Raw genomic sequence first — 18,334 nt, forward strand, 5'->3', positions numbered from 1 at the left:
GGCAGGTATGGGGCCCATGGGTCAGGGGGACCGGTGCCAACACTACCCTCTTAACTGTATCTGCTTCATGGATATACGTACAGTTGAATGTAATGATGGGGCAGGGAGCTGTCAGCTCCTTGATTCTACCTGTGCGTCTGCGATCAGTTTATCGTGCCCACAGTGTGGAGCTTCAGAACGTGCTGAAGAGCAAAGCAGCAGGGTAAGGCAAGTAGTCTTCTTTAATATTGTGGAGGGCAATTTGTATAGCAGCCATCATACGACTTGGAGGACATTATACTAATTGGGACCATTACACTGCTTGTGTGTGTGTGAGGGGGGGGTACAATATAATGTTTGGAGGGCAGTGCGAACCCTCAATCAGTATGATGGACCCTATATCCCACCCCCTCAGTATTATGCTCTAAGTCCCCTACTCAATTTTATGGCCCACTACAACTCCCCACTCGGTATGATGGCCCCTACAGCCCACCCCCCACTCAGGATCAAGGCCTCCATAGCCCACACTCAGTAAGATAGCCCCCTCTCAGTATGATAACCCCACAAGTGCTGACAATTTATAAACAAAAAAATACTACTTACCCTCATTTTAGCTGACGCAGCAGGTGTATTGTATTGACGTTATAATGCCTGCAATGTGCTGAGTCCGTTGACGTCCTGATCCACTGCAATGGTATCCGCATCCTGATGCACATGCAGCTGAAATTGGGATGACGGGTGAGAGGCTAGGTACTATGCAGCATCAGGTCCCCAAATCATGGGCCCCATAGCAGCCTCATAGTCCACTACTATAGGTGGTACACCCCATCTCAGCACCCCTAGCATGTCCAGCATTAGGTAGGGGAGACGGCAGTGTGAGCAGCCTCTTCTTGGTATCTCTAGTATTAAATCGTATACCTAGGGTGGATAGCAGTGTGAGCAGCCTCTTCTTACCTCAGCGCCACTTGTATTTCCTGTATGTGAGCAGCCTCTCCTTACCTCAGTATTCCTGGTATCTCTAGTATTAAAATCATATAGCTAGGGTGGGTAGCAGTGTGAACAGCCTTTTATCTCAGCTCCCCTTGTATTTCCCGTATTAGATCAGATAGACAGGGTGGATAGCAGTGTGAGCAGCCTCTTCTTACCTCAGCATCACTTGTATTTCCTGTATGTGAGCAGCCTCTCCTTACCTCAGTATTCCTGGTATCTCTAGTATTAAAATCATATAGCTAGGGTGGGTAGCAGTGTGAACAGCCTTTTATCTCAGCTCCCCTTGTATTTCCCGTATTAGATCAGATAGACAGGGTGGATAGCAGTGTGAGCAGCCTCTTCTTACCTCAGCATCACTTGTATTTCCTGTATGTGAGCAGCCTCTCCTTACCTCAGTATTCCTGGTATCTCTAGTATTAAAATCATATAGCTAGGGTGGGTAGCAGTGTGAACAGCCTTTTATCTCAGCTCCCCTTGTATTTCCCGTATTAGATCAGATAGACAGGGTGGATAGCAGTGTGAGCAGCCTCTTCTTACCTCAGCGCCACTTGTATTTCCTGTATGTGAGCAGCCTCTTCTTACCTCAGTACCCCTGGTATCTCTAGTATTAAATCATATAGCTAGGGTGGGTAGCGGTGTGAACAGCCTTTTATCTCAGCTCCCCTTGTACAGGGTGGAGCGCGGTAATTTGCTTTTTTGCACTGCATGCTGTGGCGGCACTGTCGGTCGAAGAGAGGGGAGAGTGGGTGTGGCTTACAGTGGCTGATGGGAGATTTGTATTCCTTTGCCTTTCAGTTGCCATCATGCAGTGGACACGTGAGGAGAGGTCATTTTGTGTTGAAGCGTATTTTTCAAATGCCCACTCGATCATTGCAGTGCAGCGTGCTTTTCGTTTACAATTCGCTGTTCCTCCACGCGGACGTGTTCCTGGACGGCAATCAATTGTAAATTGGGTGAATGCATTCAGAACAGCAGGGAATGTGTCATGTGTACGAAGGGGACCTGAGAGAAGGATTACAACACCACAAAACATCGAGAGAGTTAGAGCAGCAGTACTGCAATCTCCGAAACGCTCTGCTCGGAAGCAATCATTTGCGCCATATCACGAGTAGGCATCATTGGTCCTTACTTTTTTCAGGATAATGGTCGTGCCATAACTGTGAACTCCGAACGGTACTTGTCTATGATACAGGATTATTTTCAGCCGGCTCTTGAGGCAATGGAACTAGAGGATACATGGTTCCAACAGGATGGTGCCACTGCACACACAGCGAGGGTTACCATGAATTGTTTGAGGCAAATGTTTCCTGGATGGCTTATCTCTTTGAGGGGAGATGTGAACTGGCCAGCACGCTCACCAGATTTAGCCCCATGCGATTTTTTCCTTTGGGGTTACCTGAAGTCTAAGGTGTATATCAACCGTCCCAACACCTTGGAAGACCTAAGGAACAATATTGAAGCTGAAATTGGCAGAATACCAGTGGACATGCTTGTTAGAGTTCATGAAAACTTCAGAAAACGTATGCAGCAGTGTGTGGATAGCGAAGGTCGACATTTGCCAGATACACTATTTAAAACCATGTAATTTAAAAATTCCATTACTGTTCAGTATAATTAAAATATAAAATAAATTTTTCTAATGATCATAATTTTTTTATTTCATTCCCAAATCAGCAAATTACCGCGCTCCACCCTGTACTTCCCATATTAGATCAGATAGACAGGTTGGACAACAGTGTGAGCAGCCTCTTCTTACCTCAGCACCATTGGTATGTCCAGTATTAGATCATGTGGCAGCATATCATCCTACACGAGGGAGGAAGCGGTGCGTCCTACTGCACATGCTCACAGACTTCTGACATGCCAGGACTGATTTCTGTCAGTGGAACCAGGCAGCACCTATTTTAGTCCTAGACTGATTGCCTCCCTAGACAAAAAAACTAAGATTTGCTAAATAAAGTTAATTAGGCATTAACTTATGACTTTTTTTTTTTTAGCTACTTATTTTTGTGAATTTTAATAGAACCTTAATTATTGTTCCATAGTGTTCCAGAAACTTCTTAGACCCCGCCAACCTGATACTGCCATCATAAATTCATAAATTCCACCTATAGAATAGAAGCAGGAGACTATTGCTCCTCAAATATGAAGCTTTTCTCTATGAACAAAATAACCTGCTGGATTACATGCAAGACTTAATTCAACATAACATTACTCATTGAAAAGGTATAGTTCATGGCTTGTAAATGATATGCCTGTGCAAAAAAAAATATGTGAAATTAATTTGGTGATTTTGGAGCAGTACCAAAACAAAATCAAGACATTTTGTGTAACATTTATTTTTAATATCAAAATAACAAAAAAAAAATTAAACAGACATTAAGCTAACATTTTTGTTTGGTCATAAATTAGAAATAGAATAAATACACAATATTAAAAGTATTTTGTGAAAATATTACTGGAAATAAATAACCTACGGAGGTCAAGATTGATTATAAACAGGAGTACGGTACCTTGTAGATTGCTCTGATAAAAAAAATATAATCGCCCAAGTTCCAAAGGGTGTATAACCTTTACTGTTCTAAAATATATAGATGATAGAAAGAAGAGGAAAAAAAGCTTTTTTTATTTGTACTTACAAACAGTGCCATACCTGTCCACAGGTCGTGTGTGGTATTGCAGCTCAGCTCCATTCAGTTCTATGAGGATATATAGACAGGTACAGCACTGTTTTATAGGTATGCCATGTGTCTTTTCTACTGTTAGTCTCAACCTTCTGCAGATTCACATGGTAGCCAGAAAAATTTTTTACGGCTCAGAAAACAATGTTCCAAAAATATATATGCATTTAAAATAAATTAAAAAATTAACTTAACTTCTAAAAATATATATATTAATTGCAAAGCTTCAATATAGGACAATATTTTAGCGCAGGCTTGAAAAGCAGTTGAGAAGTAAATTGTCAGCATTTATCAGTCCAATGAACAATCCACATGGAGCTCTGTGGTCACCTTCAGCCAGCAGGCGATGCCGAGTGAAAGTCTAGGCGAACAGATCTCGGAAAGTCAAAATGGTCGTCTGATATGTCATAGAAGAAGACTTGTCCACCCTTGGTTTCCACAATGACAGGGCTTTATGGAGCTCTGCAACCCCTTTGCTACAACTCAAAAGTCCCACACATTTAGAGATTAAAGGTATTTAGAGTTTAACACAAAGATTTGTGATGCCCTGGACCAGCACCCAGTCCAGTCCTCCATGGCAGCTGAACAAAGGCAGTTGTTACTTGTATGCCGGCATCCTCGGCACCTCTTCCACTTACTAGGTCTTGACTTCACGAGGCCTTGGGCAACAGCAAAGGGCCTAGTAAGCACAAGAGGCATCCAGGATGCCCAATGCAGAAGTGAAGACTGCCCTGGTCCAGCTGCCACCAAGGCCCAAATTGGACACCAAACTGATTTTGCTCAACTCTATACTATTGATATTAATGAACTTTGTGTAAGTTCACTTTATCCTAAAAAAAAGTTTGTGAACACTACCAAAGGGATGCCAAGTTCTCCGAATGTGTCCTTTATTCTGGAAATCAGTGAAAGGCTTGGAAAACAAACTTCAGCAGTGTGATCTTCATATTCATAAAAAAAAAATGTATGTCATTTCTAGGAAATTTGAGATGTCTTCAGCCCATACTATTTCCTTTCTTCACTTGGAACCAGTCTGAGCAGAAGTAGGCGATGGATAAGTAATACACCGGTTATAGAGCTCGATCCTGTCCTGTCAATGGCAGCCATCACAGGTCAGACGTCAATTGGAAAGTAATCTGGTTGTGGTCAGGGAAGTCTTACCAAGGTCATCGTGTTGCTTATTCAGATATACTTTTTCTTTTACTTAATTTTTAAATAAACAATATTAAAAATCACAACACCGTTCCCAATAAAATAACTTAGAAAATTCAAATATATTATTATATAAGATTTGGATAAAGATTTCAGGACTGAATTAAGATGGCCGTGTGTAACTTTAATTACAAAACAAAATTAAAGTGTCCATCATTTCATAGTCTGGTCACAGTTCTGGTGAGGTATCCCATGTGCGCAGTCATTAATGTCTGAACGGACTGGAAATTGTCTTCATCTGTACCGATGCAAACCAATATTAGTAACAAAATGGCACCTGTAATCTAGGCCATCATGGGTGGAAGATGGATCTTCACTGAAAAAGTAAGATCTAAAAAAATATTAATGATGCAATGAAATTGCTGTGCTTCCAAATATTAATAGGAATCATTTAAAAAAAGCATCAATTGTCAGACTGGAGCGGTTTGTCTTGGCTTTTTTAGAAGCCGGGTTCTGCTGTGCTGTTCCGGGTCTGTTGGGAAAAAAAAAAAAATCAACAAAAAGTCAGAAATCAAATACAGCATACCAAAGATTGAGCCAGATATAGACATCGCTCCGTAACAATTGCTGTACAAAATGTCCATAGTCCAGTTGTACAACATCTGGAAAGTCTTTCTAAGGCCGGTTTCACACGTCAGTGGCTCCGGTACGTGAGGTGACAGTTTCCTCACGTACCGGAGACACTGACTCACGTAGACACATTAAAATCAATGTGTCTCTGCACATGTCAGCGTGTTTTCACGGACCGTGTGTCCGTTTGAAAAACACGAAGACATGTCACTGTTCGTGGGAGCGCACGGATAACACACGGACCCATTAAAGTCAATGGGTCCGTGTAAAACACGTACCGCACACGGATGCTGTCCGTGTGCAGTCCGTGTGCCGTGCAGGAGACAGAACTACAGTAAGCGCTGTACCCCCAGCTTGTGGTGCTGAAGCCCCATTCATTTCTTCTCTCCAGCAGCGTTCGCTGGAGCGAAGGAATGAAAAATCTTTTTTTTTTTCCCCGGTGTAAATAAAGTTCCGTGTAACCAACTCCCGCCCACCCGCTGGAAAGTAAATACTCACCCGGCTCCCTCGAAGCTTCCTCTCAGCGTCGCAACTCTTCCTGTATGAGAAGTCACGTGGTGCCGCTTATTACAGTGATGAATATGCGGCTCCACCCCCAGCGGGTGGGCGCACAGGGGGTGGGAGGGGGTTGGTTACAGGGAACTTTATTTAAAGAAAAAATTGATTTTTCATTCCTTTGCTCCAGCGAACGCTGCTGGAGAGAAGAAATGATTGGGGCTTCAGCACCCAAAGCAGGGGACAGCGCTTACTTGTAACGCTGTCTCCTGTACGGTCCGTGTGGTACCCTGTCGGCACACGGCTGCCGCACGTGTGCCACACTGATGTGCCACGTGAGCACACGGACACGGATAACTCCGGTACCGATTTTTCCGGTACCGGAATTATCTGGACGTGTGAGACAGGCTTTAGGCCTAATTCAGGAGTTTGTTTTCTTGCAGTACGAGGAAAACAGACAGATTCATCAAATTTTGATAAGTTTCATTAGTTTTTTCACTGATGTGGGAAAATATTTTTTCCACCTTCTATCAGTCAATGAAAAACTGAACAGCACACAGATGGCATCCAAAGCTGCCTGATTGTTTGACAGCCCATAGATTTGCATTGCAGACACTCGGGCCAATATCACACGTCTCCATGATTTTGCATGAACCACTCGGTGCTCCAAAAAAAAAAAAATCACTGACATGTGAACAGCTCCATAGACGATCACAGGTACAAGTGTCATCTGTAAAAAGAACAGATAGCACTCGTACTATAATAATAATAATAATAATCTTTATTTATATAGCGCCAACATATTCCGCAGCGCTTTACAGTTTCAACCACAGTCATAAGTAACAACGTTAGCAATACAATAATTAAAGCGAAATAAAACGACTCTGCTCGTGAAAGCTTACAATCTACAATAAGGTGGGGGAGATACAAGGTACAGGTGTGTATTTACAATGATGATCCAGCCATCTTCAGGGGGTGGGGGATAGATGGAAGTAGTGAATGAGCTACACCAAAACATAAAATCACTGATTAGTGAATGTGATAGGCTGCTCTTAACAAATTTGTTTTGAGGGAGCGCCTAAACTGTGCGAATTGTGGATGGTCCTAATATCTTGGGGTAGAGCGTTCCGGAGGATTGGCGCAGCACGGGAGATGTCTTGGAGTCGAGAGTGGGAGGTACGGATTAGTGCAGAGGTTAGTCGAAAGTCGTTTGCAGAGTGCAGCAGTCGGTTAGTCCGATAGACAGAAATGAGGGAGGAGATGTAAGGGGGTGCCGCACTGTGGAGAGCTTTGTGGGTGAGAACAAGTACTTTGAATTGTATCCTGTAATGAATGGGCAGCCAGTGTAACGACTGGCAAAGTGTGGACAAGTCCGAGTAACGATTAGCCAGATGGACGATCCTGGCTGCTGCATTAAGGATGGACTGGAGAGGGGAAAGTCGAATGAGGGGGAGGCCACTTAATAGAGCATTGCAGTAGTGCAGGCGGGAGTGGATCAGGGCGACAGTGAGGAATTTTGTAGTTTCCATGGTGAGAAAAGGACGGATTCTAGAGATGTTCTTTAGGTGTAAGCGGCATGAGCGGGCAAGAGATTGTATATGTGATGTGAAGGAGAGATTGGAGTCAAACATAACACCCAGAGAGCGCGCCTGCTGTCTAGGTGTTATGAAAAACTTATGAAAAACTGATGTGGAAATGAGCCTCAATTCAACTCACTTTTTTATGACCGCTTCCCCAAATGGTTACTGAATCCCTAAGCAAACACCAGTAATGTAATATTAATAGAAATCCCTAACGGATGAATGGGGATCATGTAGAAGAACACAACAAAGTGTCTGCTGCAGTCAGCATGTGAAGGTATAAAAAAAGAGGTCATGGCAAATTGCCTTCATCCAGAGCTTTATATAAGCAGGATAAAGTAATAATGGACAAACCATTGAACGATTTTACATCAAAGTGTAATGTTGTGTAAATAACGTATATATTTTACTATAAAAGATTTTGAAAAGCAACTTTTTTTATTTTAATTAAAAGCTGCTTTCTACAGTTCCAGTAAAAGCTATGAGAGTTGAGAAATCTTATACACGCTTTTATTTCCTGACTGAATTGGAAAACTGAAGCATTTTTCTTAATGTGTAGCGTGTCAATTCTTGCAGCATCTGTTCACCAATAGAGCAATGATAAAGTGCAAAAAAACACAACCATGCGTTCTGCTGTCTAAAACTAACCTTATTAAACATGTACAATCCACACCAAAAAGATGCTGTAAAAATGCACAAAAAAGGGGAAAAAATATAACAAAGCTTGCTGTGTGTCGGCAGCTTCTTTACTGCCAAGAGAACACGTGTTGCCTGCAGAACATAACCTTCGGCAGCTCTCGATGCTATAACCTGTATGTGGGCGCTGGGCGACTAATGGTCAGTAGAGATGTCCATCATGCATGTCCAATTTCAGACTTGCAATCACGTTGCTCTCCCGGAGATAAGCCACCGGCTGACGTCGTGTCAGTTGGCTGCTTTCTCATAGAGAACACAGGAGGGCTCGGCAACCGCACGCGCTGGTGTTTGGGAGAGTCGCCTGGGATGACTGTCAGACGAAACATTGACCTAAACATCGTTAGACTGACAGCCATCTAATGTGTATGCCCAGGCTTAGTCTCCATATTGATAATCGACCTGATTAAATGGGATTTCATGGCTTGGGACAAACGTCTGCAGACACTACAGACTGCTGAATAGCGACAGTCCCAATCTAGGACAACCCCTTTAAGTGAAGAGTGTGATCCGCTGTTTAACTGTTCATATTCTAATTTGTTTAGTGCATAAAAAAATCCAAAGGTTAGGTTTCGCACAGGAGGGATCTACCACAGAAATTTGGCAGCAGAAATTCTGCTACGAATCTGGATTGCCAAAAATGCTGCGGATTTCCTTGCAGATTTTAAATCAGTAGTGTCGGTCAGCGTCCTCCACAATTCTGCTACTGTGAAGTGTGTAGATGCCCCTTCCATGTCTACCCCCATATTACAATAAGTAATCACTTATCCTCTTTGATGATGATGAGTGTTCATGGTCACAATCCGGGGATCTACTTCAGGCTATAAACGCCGACAAACCAAACTAACAGACCCCTGATAACTAAACCTACCGTTTAGTTCGTGAAGTAGATTTATTCCTGGCATTCCCTCTGACTGTGGTTCCTGGAGATAAGAAATAAATTTTTTTTTTTTTTAAAAAAGAGCATTTACAACAAATAAAACTGTATGTCCCATATTCCAATAAGACACAAATCAACATTGTTTAGAGTTCAACATATGGTTGCAACTGAAATGTTCTTCTCAAATGGTCTATTCAGCAGCTCATAACTCTGAAGTTTCCTCACTTCCTTTTTTCTAGCAGGGCGGGCTCTCCTCATTGAGTGACAGCTCTGGTGAGTAGCAGAGCTGAAGCATTCCTAGAACTATAAAGCTCAGCACAAGTTCTGCTCTAACACATTCAGCTATTAGTGGTTTGTTCTGCTATAGCTGTATTTGCTTATAGGAGATAATAGTACATTAAAAAAGCACAAGGCTCGGGAAAGCGAGCGCCATGATGCTGATTGCTGGAGAGCTATGATTACACACAAGTTGATGGGAGCAGCTTGAGAGGAAGGGGGGGGGGGGGGGTTGAGCAGCAACCTGCTGGAAAGAAGTGACTGGGATATTAGGAGTTAACTAGTCTTCTGGAATGTAACTACTGCACACACTAGGCCAGGCTCTAGTGGCTGAGCTCTACAGAAACCAGCTATACACTGCGTGAGATAAAAGCTCTCACTGTAGGAAAATGGCATGAGATAGAAAAACCAAGTCAATTGCAAGCTTGGTTATTTTCATGCTGTCTAATTAATGCAATTTTACAACTTTAAAATAGCTATTTAAGCAGTTAAAAGGGGTGTCATATGAAAAAGACTAAACAAAGCTGAAAAAAAACAGCTCCATTTTATGTGTAGCGGCTGCTTTAAAAAAAGAATAGGAGCTGTTCTGCAATACCAGACAGCAGTCGCCTCACGCTGTCACATTGAAAGGATCTCTGCTTTGCAATGTCGCTGAAATGATTACATCTGGTGACCACCAATCCATTGGATAGGTCATCAATATTTTGTGACCGGACAACCCCCTTAAGAAGCGGATGTCTAATAGAGGAGAACCCTTCTGAACATGAATGATGTGAGAAACATCATATAACGCAGCATTAGCACCAGGTAGCAATGCAAAGTATTTAGAAAGCCGTGTAAGCTTTTATGCAGACTATATCTGTACTTTGCTCCTTTATAGGTGATATATTTCTTTTAAGATTCCGCCGAATCACCATTTGTCATATACACTATCGTCCAGATAACTTTATGTCATATGATTCATAAAAAGAAGCTATTTTACAAAGGACAAATATTCCATCAAAAGAATTGTCTGCAAACAAAATGTAACTGTCCAAACCGATATTAATCACTACAAAGCTCCACCAATATACATTTACAGGAAGACGGTGATTGATGGCGACATGAGGTCATTAAGCAGGAAGGTAGGGTTCAACTCCTGTATTCATCCTGTCTCCGCACATCAGTCATCCCCGTGCATCTAGCTCAGGGGCACAGAATAAATCCGTAATGTCATTCCTTTCTGTGCAGTTCTGTGTGATGCACGGAGGACGAGGTACTGATGAAACATGGTGGCGCTTTCTGAACCAGAAATGCAGAGGGAATAAACCTCCCATTCTGATACACAGTGTACGTGTAAAGCAATGGAAGAGTCTGCCGCTGCCCCTTCGTTGTGCCGACAGTCGGATGACCACTACTGAACACGAAGGTGCTATCCTGGAGAGAAACACAAAGTTCACCAGCTCCCGTAGAGTACCTGTGAAGATCCATGGCATGGAAAGTAGAAGCCCCTGCTAGGCTTGAGATACAGACAGCAAATGAAGATGTCCAGCCGTTTGGACGTAAAAGTTCATCAATGTATTAGTACAGCTTAAAAAGTTTCAAGTACATTAAAAATATTGCATGATGGTAAAAACCCACGCGTTTCGATCACAGAGCTATCCTCAATCATGGTCTCCTAGCCAGAAGATGCCATTTATCACCAGTGAGTCTATGTATCATGGTTTAGTGTATGTGCAGAGGAAGTTCACAATGTACTTACACTAATGGAGCCTTATGGGCACGTTTAGTAACCGAGGCTGAAATAGAGTCCTGGTGGCCAGCAAAGACCAGTCAAAATGCATGCACTATACGGTATTCCTTACTTTTACATGGGAGTCTATGGGTGATTATTGCCATTGTATGGCGTCCATTCCAAGCATCTGCTCTATAAAACATCATGAGTTTTTCATAGCTATATCCAGTATACCAATGTCATTACAGCCTACGGGTGACACATGCCTAGTGGTAGCATCCATCACCCATAGGCTATAATGTCATCTGTTTAACAAAGAGAGTCCTGAATAGCTCCTGGTACATACGGTACACTGATACCATTACAGCGTAGGGGTGATGGATGCCTCCGTTTAATTTATACATATGAATATGGATTCAACGGAGGCCAAAAGCGCAATATGACCCTGTAAATGGTGTATAAATTACATATTCAAGATGTGGCTCCATCAGTACTTTGCAAAGGAGAAAAGTAATTATTTTTTAATTTAGAGAAGAAAAGCACCTTCCTAATACAAGTCAATGTCATGCTTTAGATGCAGCAGACTGGCATTGTGTATGACCATTTGAAGAGAACCTGCCATCAGAATCAGGCATGATAAACTAAAGACAGGTATAAATTCACTGTTCTGCCGATTCAATAGGTACCTTCATTGTAGAAATATGCAGCCTGGTTATTCTTTAATCACCAATGGAAGTTTTGGTGCAATACGCTGTTCATGCATCGGAGCAGGCCAGTGGGGTGCGACTATGGGTAGGGTCTTCATCTCTGCCATGGTTCCATAGCTGCCTCTGGCGTAAGGCGCTGTCCTAGCTGCGCAGATCGATCTGGTTGCAGGCTTCCGTAAAATGGCGCCATGTGCATACTGAGATCTCGGCTCAATAACAAGCAGAGATCTCAATCTGCGCATGTGCCAACACTTTATGCCAATATCTTTAGTATATCATGCCTGATCGGATGACAGGTTCTCCTTAATCACTATTTTCTGGTGTATAAGACGAATGGGCGTATAAGACGACCTCCAACCTTTCCATATAAAATATGGAGTTTGGGATATACCAGCCGTATAAGACGGGGGTCATCTTATACGCCCAATCGTCTTATACGGCGTGTGCGGTGCGTATGGTTCCCAGGGTCTGGAGGAGAGGAGACTCTCCTTCAGCGACCGCGACGTCATCACAGGTCCTATGCTCAATGCATCCTTAGGAACGGAGGCCGCCATAAATATGGATATGGATTCCAGGGCCTGAAGGAGAGTCTCCTCTCCTCCAGACCCTGGGAACCATCCAGGATCGCTCCCTGCACACGCCGTACCTAAGGTATAAGACGACCCACGACTTTTAAGACGATTTTCAGGGGTTAAAAAGTCATCTTATATGCCAGAAAATACGGTAAATTGGTCAAGGTGGGGATGCTTATTAAAACAGGCTAATCTACATACAATAACAAGGAAGAGGTTTCTTTCATATAACATAAAAATTGTATCCACTAACGTTTATTATAAGAGACAACACTGTAATATAATACACATACGGTATATACACCCCCCTCTGGGGTGAAAGGGTTAATAAACCACATGTTTGTTTTGAACCAACGAATCAGAGCCTTGTGTGTGCACCAGCGTCTGAGAGCGGATACCTTATAAAATATGTGTGTGATGTGCATTTAGCACAAAAATATTTTTGTTTAGCTCCAAACCTTGCATTTTCATAAGTGTAACAGGAGAAATAGCACCATACAAGTACGGCGATACCCAATATGTGGAGGAAAACTACTGCTTTTTATCGGCACCATTTTCAGGCCCATGATATTTTTTGATCACTTTCTATTCTGATTTTTGGGAGGTAGAATCAACAAAAACCAGCAATTCAGGAATTGTTCTTTGTTTTTTATACTGTTCCAATGTGGTAAAATTGATAAGGCAGCTTTATTCTTCAAGTCAGTACAATTACAGCGTACGATTTGTATCTTTTTTTTTTTATGTTTGGGTGCTTTTACCCCAAAAAACTATTTTATAGAAAAAAAAAAATGTTTGCATCGCTTTATTCTGAGAACTATAATTATTTTTCCGCTAATTAGCCACCATACAGCTCAGCTTTTGCGAGACAAAATAACGTTTTCAGTTGTACCATTTTTATGCTTTGCTTTTTGCCTTGTTTTTTATTTATTTTTTTACGGGGTTTTTTTTTTTTTTTTTTTTAGAAGGGGTTAACTTGTGGGACAGTTGTGGCGATACCACATATATGTACTTTTTAATGTATTTTTTAACATAAATAAATGTATTTATTGGACTAATTTTTTTTCTTTTTTTGTACTTTATTTGGGGATTTTTTAAATTTTTTTTTTAAAGATTTTTACACTATATATATATATATATATATATATATATATATATATATATATATATATATATATATATATATATATATTTTTTTTTTTTACATTGTTCCAGGATGGGACATCACCGTACAGTGACAGATCGCTGATCTTATACTCTGCAATGCTTCTGCACTGTAGAGCATCAGAGCAGCGTCTGACAAGCAGGGAAGGAGGCTTGTGAGCTTCTGCTCTTAGCAGGCACTGACAAGCCGCCACCTTCCCTAAAAGACTCTCTGGCCATCTTGCAGCCAGGGGTCACCATGGAGAACCATCAGCACAACGCGATATCATCGTGTGCGATGCTTTCACATAGAGCTGACACCCGCACCCTATCGAGGGGGTGCTCAAAGTGAGCCCCCCGCAATCAATGCGCTGTACATGTACTGCTGTTAAATGTCCATAAACCATCCAGCCTAAACAAAAAAGCCTCTTCTGGAAACAAAATGTATAACAGCACCAAAACGGAAAATAAACAGTCCATATATAGTACTGGCTCACTCGCTTGAATGTCAGACCTTCACTTTGTACCTAGTGGATATTGACTTGAGCCACACATGCAAGGTCTTTTCACCTTTCTTTTCGCCTTGCACACACCACCCTAATGATATAGCTGGACATCCTTATATCTGCCGCATCATGCCCCTGGGGTGGGGATATGTGAGCAGCCAGTCCCACCAATCTATCTGAATGCTCGTAAACCCGGCCCTGGACACACCCTATTAACTGTCGCAGCACTATACGTGCTGGAGCCTGCTTTTCACGGGCTTACATCACTGAGGCTACCAACCTCAATGATATATATCTCCCCTCAAGAACTTGTCCAATGGCCATCTTACAAATCCCCCTCTGTCCAAAGCCGAGGGGGCTTGGCACCTTCCACCATCAAACTGTGGACCCTTGAGAGCGCCTCTCCATTGCCATCTATATTAAGTTTCCCAGGCCTATGCTCTATTTGGAAGCTAAAATCCCGGAGCGCTAGGAACCAATTGGTTACTCGGGCACCATTTCCCTTTTTCTCCGACATCCACCTTAGTGGGGTTTGGTCTGACCGTAACCTGAACTTCCTGCCTAATAGTTATGTATCTTAAAGTATCAAACGCCCACTTGATGGCTTAACACTCCTGCTCCACGATGGAGTAGTTTTTCTTACAGGGAGATGGTTTCCAACTCGTATATTATCGGGTATTCTTCGCCATTTACTTCCTGAGACAAGACAGCACCTAATCTGACATCTGATGCGTCCGTTTGGACCATAACCTCCTGGGAGAAGTCGAGAGCAACTCTCGGGCTATACTCTTGGTGGAGAAGTTCCTTAACGGTACTGCCTCCGGGTACAGTGCAACTTAATCGAGTACTACTAGGATATACTGATGCCCTCTGGCAGACTTGATCAGGGGTCCTACTAAATTCATCGCTATGCAATCAAAGGTGACCTCAATCATGGGTAGTGGCACTAAGAGACTACAATAAACACACTATCTCTCTGTGACAGCTGGGCTAGTAGAACCTCTGAAGTATCCATTCCTGGGTTTTGTTTATTCCCAAATTACCACCTAAGACATGAGTATGCACCATGTCTAACACCCGTAATCTGTAGGGTTCTGGTACCAATAACTGCTCAATCACCTCGCCCCTCTGCTTGGTGACACAATTTAATAATTCCTTATTCATAGCAAAATAAGGATATCGAGTATCAGCTCCCAAGCAACTCCATTTTGTACAGTGACATTATCAAACGTTCCTTTAAGAGGTAGGTCCCTGAGTTGAGAAGTAGCAAAATATCCCCGAACACCCCCAGCTCAGGGATTTTAGGCCTCAGGGAACACTGCCTCATCTCCAACCAACACACAAAAGAGAAATTCATCGGACTCTGGCTGTTCTGCGTTTGCTTTAAGGGTGACCTTGCTATCTTCTGAATAATCAGAAGACTACACAAATCTCAATATAAGGCAAAGTCACCCCCTATTGTTACAGATTGTAATAGGTCCTTGACTATTCCAACCTCATTGAACTCGATGCCACAATTAACTCTCGGGCCACAGGGTAGTCTTTAGTATCCCCATGGATACAGCGAACGCCATCTTTCCAAGAATCAGCCAATGAGGAAGTGTAGCCCTCACTAGGGTTACCAAACTTCCAGAGTCCAACAGACCAGTCACTGGCATTTCGTTCACCGATACAGGACATACAGTGGGGCAAAAAAGTATTTAGTCAGTCAGCAATGGTGCAAGTTTCACCACTTAAAAAGATGAGAGGCGTCTGTAATTTACATCATAGGTAGACCTCAACTATGGGAGACAAACTGAGAAAAAAAAATCCAGAAAACCACATTGTCTGTTTTTTTAACATTTTATTTGCATATTATGGTGGAAAATAAGTATTTGGTCAGAAACAAAAAATCAAGATTTCTGGCTCTCACAGACCTGTAACTTCTTCTTTAAGAGTCTCCTCTTTCCTCCACTCATTACCTGTAGTAATGGCACCTGTTTAAACTTGTTATCAGTATAAAAAGACACCTGTGCACACCCTCAAACAGTCTGACTCCAAACTCCACTATGGTAAAGACCAAAGAGCTGTCAAAGGACACCAGAAACAAAATTGTAGCCCTGCACCAGGCTGGGAAGACTGAATCTGCAATAGCCAACCAGCTTGGAGTGAAGAAATCAACAGTGGGAGCAATAATTAGAAAATGGAAGATATACAAGACCACTGATAATCTCCCTCGATCTGGGGCTCCACGCAAAATCCCACCCCGTGGGGTCAGAATGATCACAAGAACGGTGAGCAAAAATCCCAGAACCACGCGGGGGGACCTAGTGAATGAACTGCAGAGAGCTGGGACCAATGTAACAAGGCCTACCATAAGTAACACACTACGCCACCATGGACTCAGATCCTGCAGTGCCAGACGTGTCCCACTGCTTAAGCCAGTACATGTCCGGGCCCGTCTGAAGTTTGCTAGAGAGCATTTGGATGATCCAGAGGAGTTTTGGGAGAATGTCCTATGGTCTGATGAAACCAAACTGGAACTGTTTGGTAGAAACACAACTTGTCGTGTTTGGAGGAAAAAGAATACTGAGTTGCATCCATCAAACACCATACCTACTGTAAAGCATGGTGGTGGAAACATCATGCTTTGGGGCTGTTTCTCTGCAAAGGGGCCAGGACGACTGATCCGGGTACATGAAAGAATGAATGGGGCCATGTATCGTGAGATTTTGAGTGCAAACCTCCTTCCATCAGCAAGGGCATTGAAGATGAAACGTGGCTGGGTCTTTCAACATGACAATGATCCAAGGCACACCGCCAGGGCAACGAAGGAGTGGCTTCGTAAGAAGCATTTCAAGGTCTTGGAGTGGCCTAGCCAGTCTCCAGATCTCAACCCTATAGAAAACCTTTGGAGGGAATTGAAAGTCCGTGTTGCCAAGCGAAAAGCCAAAAACATCACTGCTCTAGAGGAGATCTGCATGGAGGAATGGGCCAACATACCAACAATAGTGTGTGGCAACCTTGTGAAGACTTACAGAAAACGTTTGACCTCTGTCATTGCCAACAAAGGATACATTACAAAGTATTGAGATGAAATTTTGTTTCTGACCAAATACTTATTTTCCACCATAATATGCAAATAAAATGTTAAAAAAACAGACAATGTGATTTTCTGGAATTTTTTTTCTCAGTTTGTCTCCCATAGTTGAGGTCTACCTATGATGTAAATTACAGACGCCTCTCATCTTTTTAAGTGGTGGAACTTGCACTATTGCTGACTGACTAAATACTTTTTTGCCCCACTGTACCTATGGCCCATCGCCGGGTTGAAGGTCAACACTGCAGGCAGGATATCCATAACATGAGCAATGCCAATGTATGCTGCAGTCCATCAGCTCAGTGAGTTCCACAAGGAATTCTCAACATCCTGGCACTTTTCCACCAGGTCATTGGCATTCTTGGGATCTCCCTGAGCAACCCAGGACTACATCAGCCTTGGAACGGAGTGTATGAACCTGTCCATGACAACCTACTCCACTAACTGCACTGAGGATTAGGATTCCAGTTGCAACCACTTTTGAACCAGATGTAAGAAGTCAAACATTTGGGACCAGGGAGGTTGGTCGCTGTGATGGGCCCAGTGGTGCACCTGTTGTGCCTTGACAGTCAGAGTTATCGAGGATTTCAGGTTTCTACTTGACGTACTTTTGTGCGTCCTGCAAGGCCAGGTCATAGTTGGCCTTCTGCATCTCCGGAGGCAGTTTCTCCCATTCCATGACCTTTTGAACAGCATCTTTTGCAAGGCTCTCCCTACAGTTTTCCTGATGTGTGAACGTTCACTTTGACTTGGGGGTGGGGCAAGTTCTCTGCCAGGAGTTCCATCTGTTGTATCAGGAGTTTGTTGGTCTCCTGCAGGACCTGCTGCTGCTATTGTGGCTTGATGTTAGCCTGAACCAATTGCTTAATTAGCTCCTCCATGGCTTCAGACCGCACTTGCACTGCTATAGCTGCCTTCCCAGGATAAACCTTTTCCAGACGGAAATCGCTTGTGTCCTCTGAGATTTTTGCCCACATTCAAAGCACCAATTGGAAGGGATCAGCTCTCAGGCAGATGCAGGGGTCTGATTAGTTGGCTCAAAACAAACATGCGTTTTATTAAATTTTCATAAACCATTTAGCTTAACAAACAAAAAGGTATAACAGCACCAAAATGGAAAACAAACAGTCCATTTAAATCACGGGTTCACCTGTTTAAATGTCAGACCTTTAGTCAGCGTCTAGCAGATACAGAGTCATACAAGCAATGTCTTTTCATCTTCACACACACACACACTAATGATACAGCTGGACTTCCTGCCAG

General features: G+C 42.8%; 1 protein-coding gene across 3 annotated transcripts in view; it reads right to left on the reverse strand.

Moving 5' to 3' along the window:
- Positions 1 to 3,288: 3,288 nt before the first annotated feature.
- Positions 3,289 to 18,334, reverse strand: part of POLK (DNA polymerase kappa) — a 138,001-nt gene continuing 122,955 nt past the window's right edge. For 2 of the 3 annotated variants that reach the window (XM_069750209.1, XM_069750216.1), the window contains 2 exons: positions 9,069 to 9,120; positions 3,289 to 5,331 (listed from right to left, as the gene is read on the reverse strand). In XM_069750209.1, coding sequence (XP_069606310.1) covers positions 5,247 to 5,331; positions 9,069 to 9,120 — 137 coding nt within the window. In that variant the 3' untranslated portion in view covers positions 3,289 to 5,246. The remainder of the gene's footprint in view (positions 5,332 to 9,068; positions 9,121 to 18,334) is intronic. The other variant, XM_069750225.1, reaches the window with a different exon arrangement.

Source organism: Ranitomeya imitator, chromosome 1 (genome assembly GCF_032444005.1).
Source record: "Ranitomeya imitator isolate aRanImi1 chromosome 1, aRanImi1.pri, whole genome shotgun sequence".
Classification (NCBI taxonomy): domain Eukaryota; kingdom Metazoa; phylum Chordata; class Amphibia; order Anura; family Dendrobatidae; genus Ranitomeya; species Ranitomeya imitator.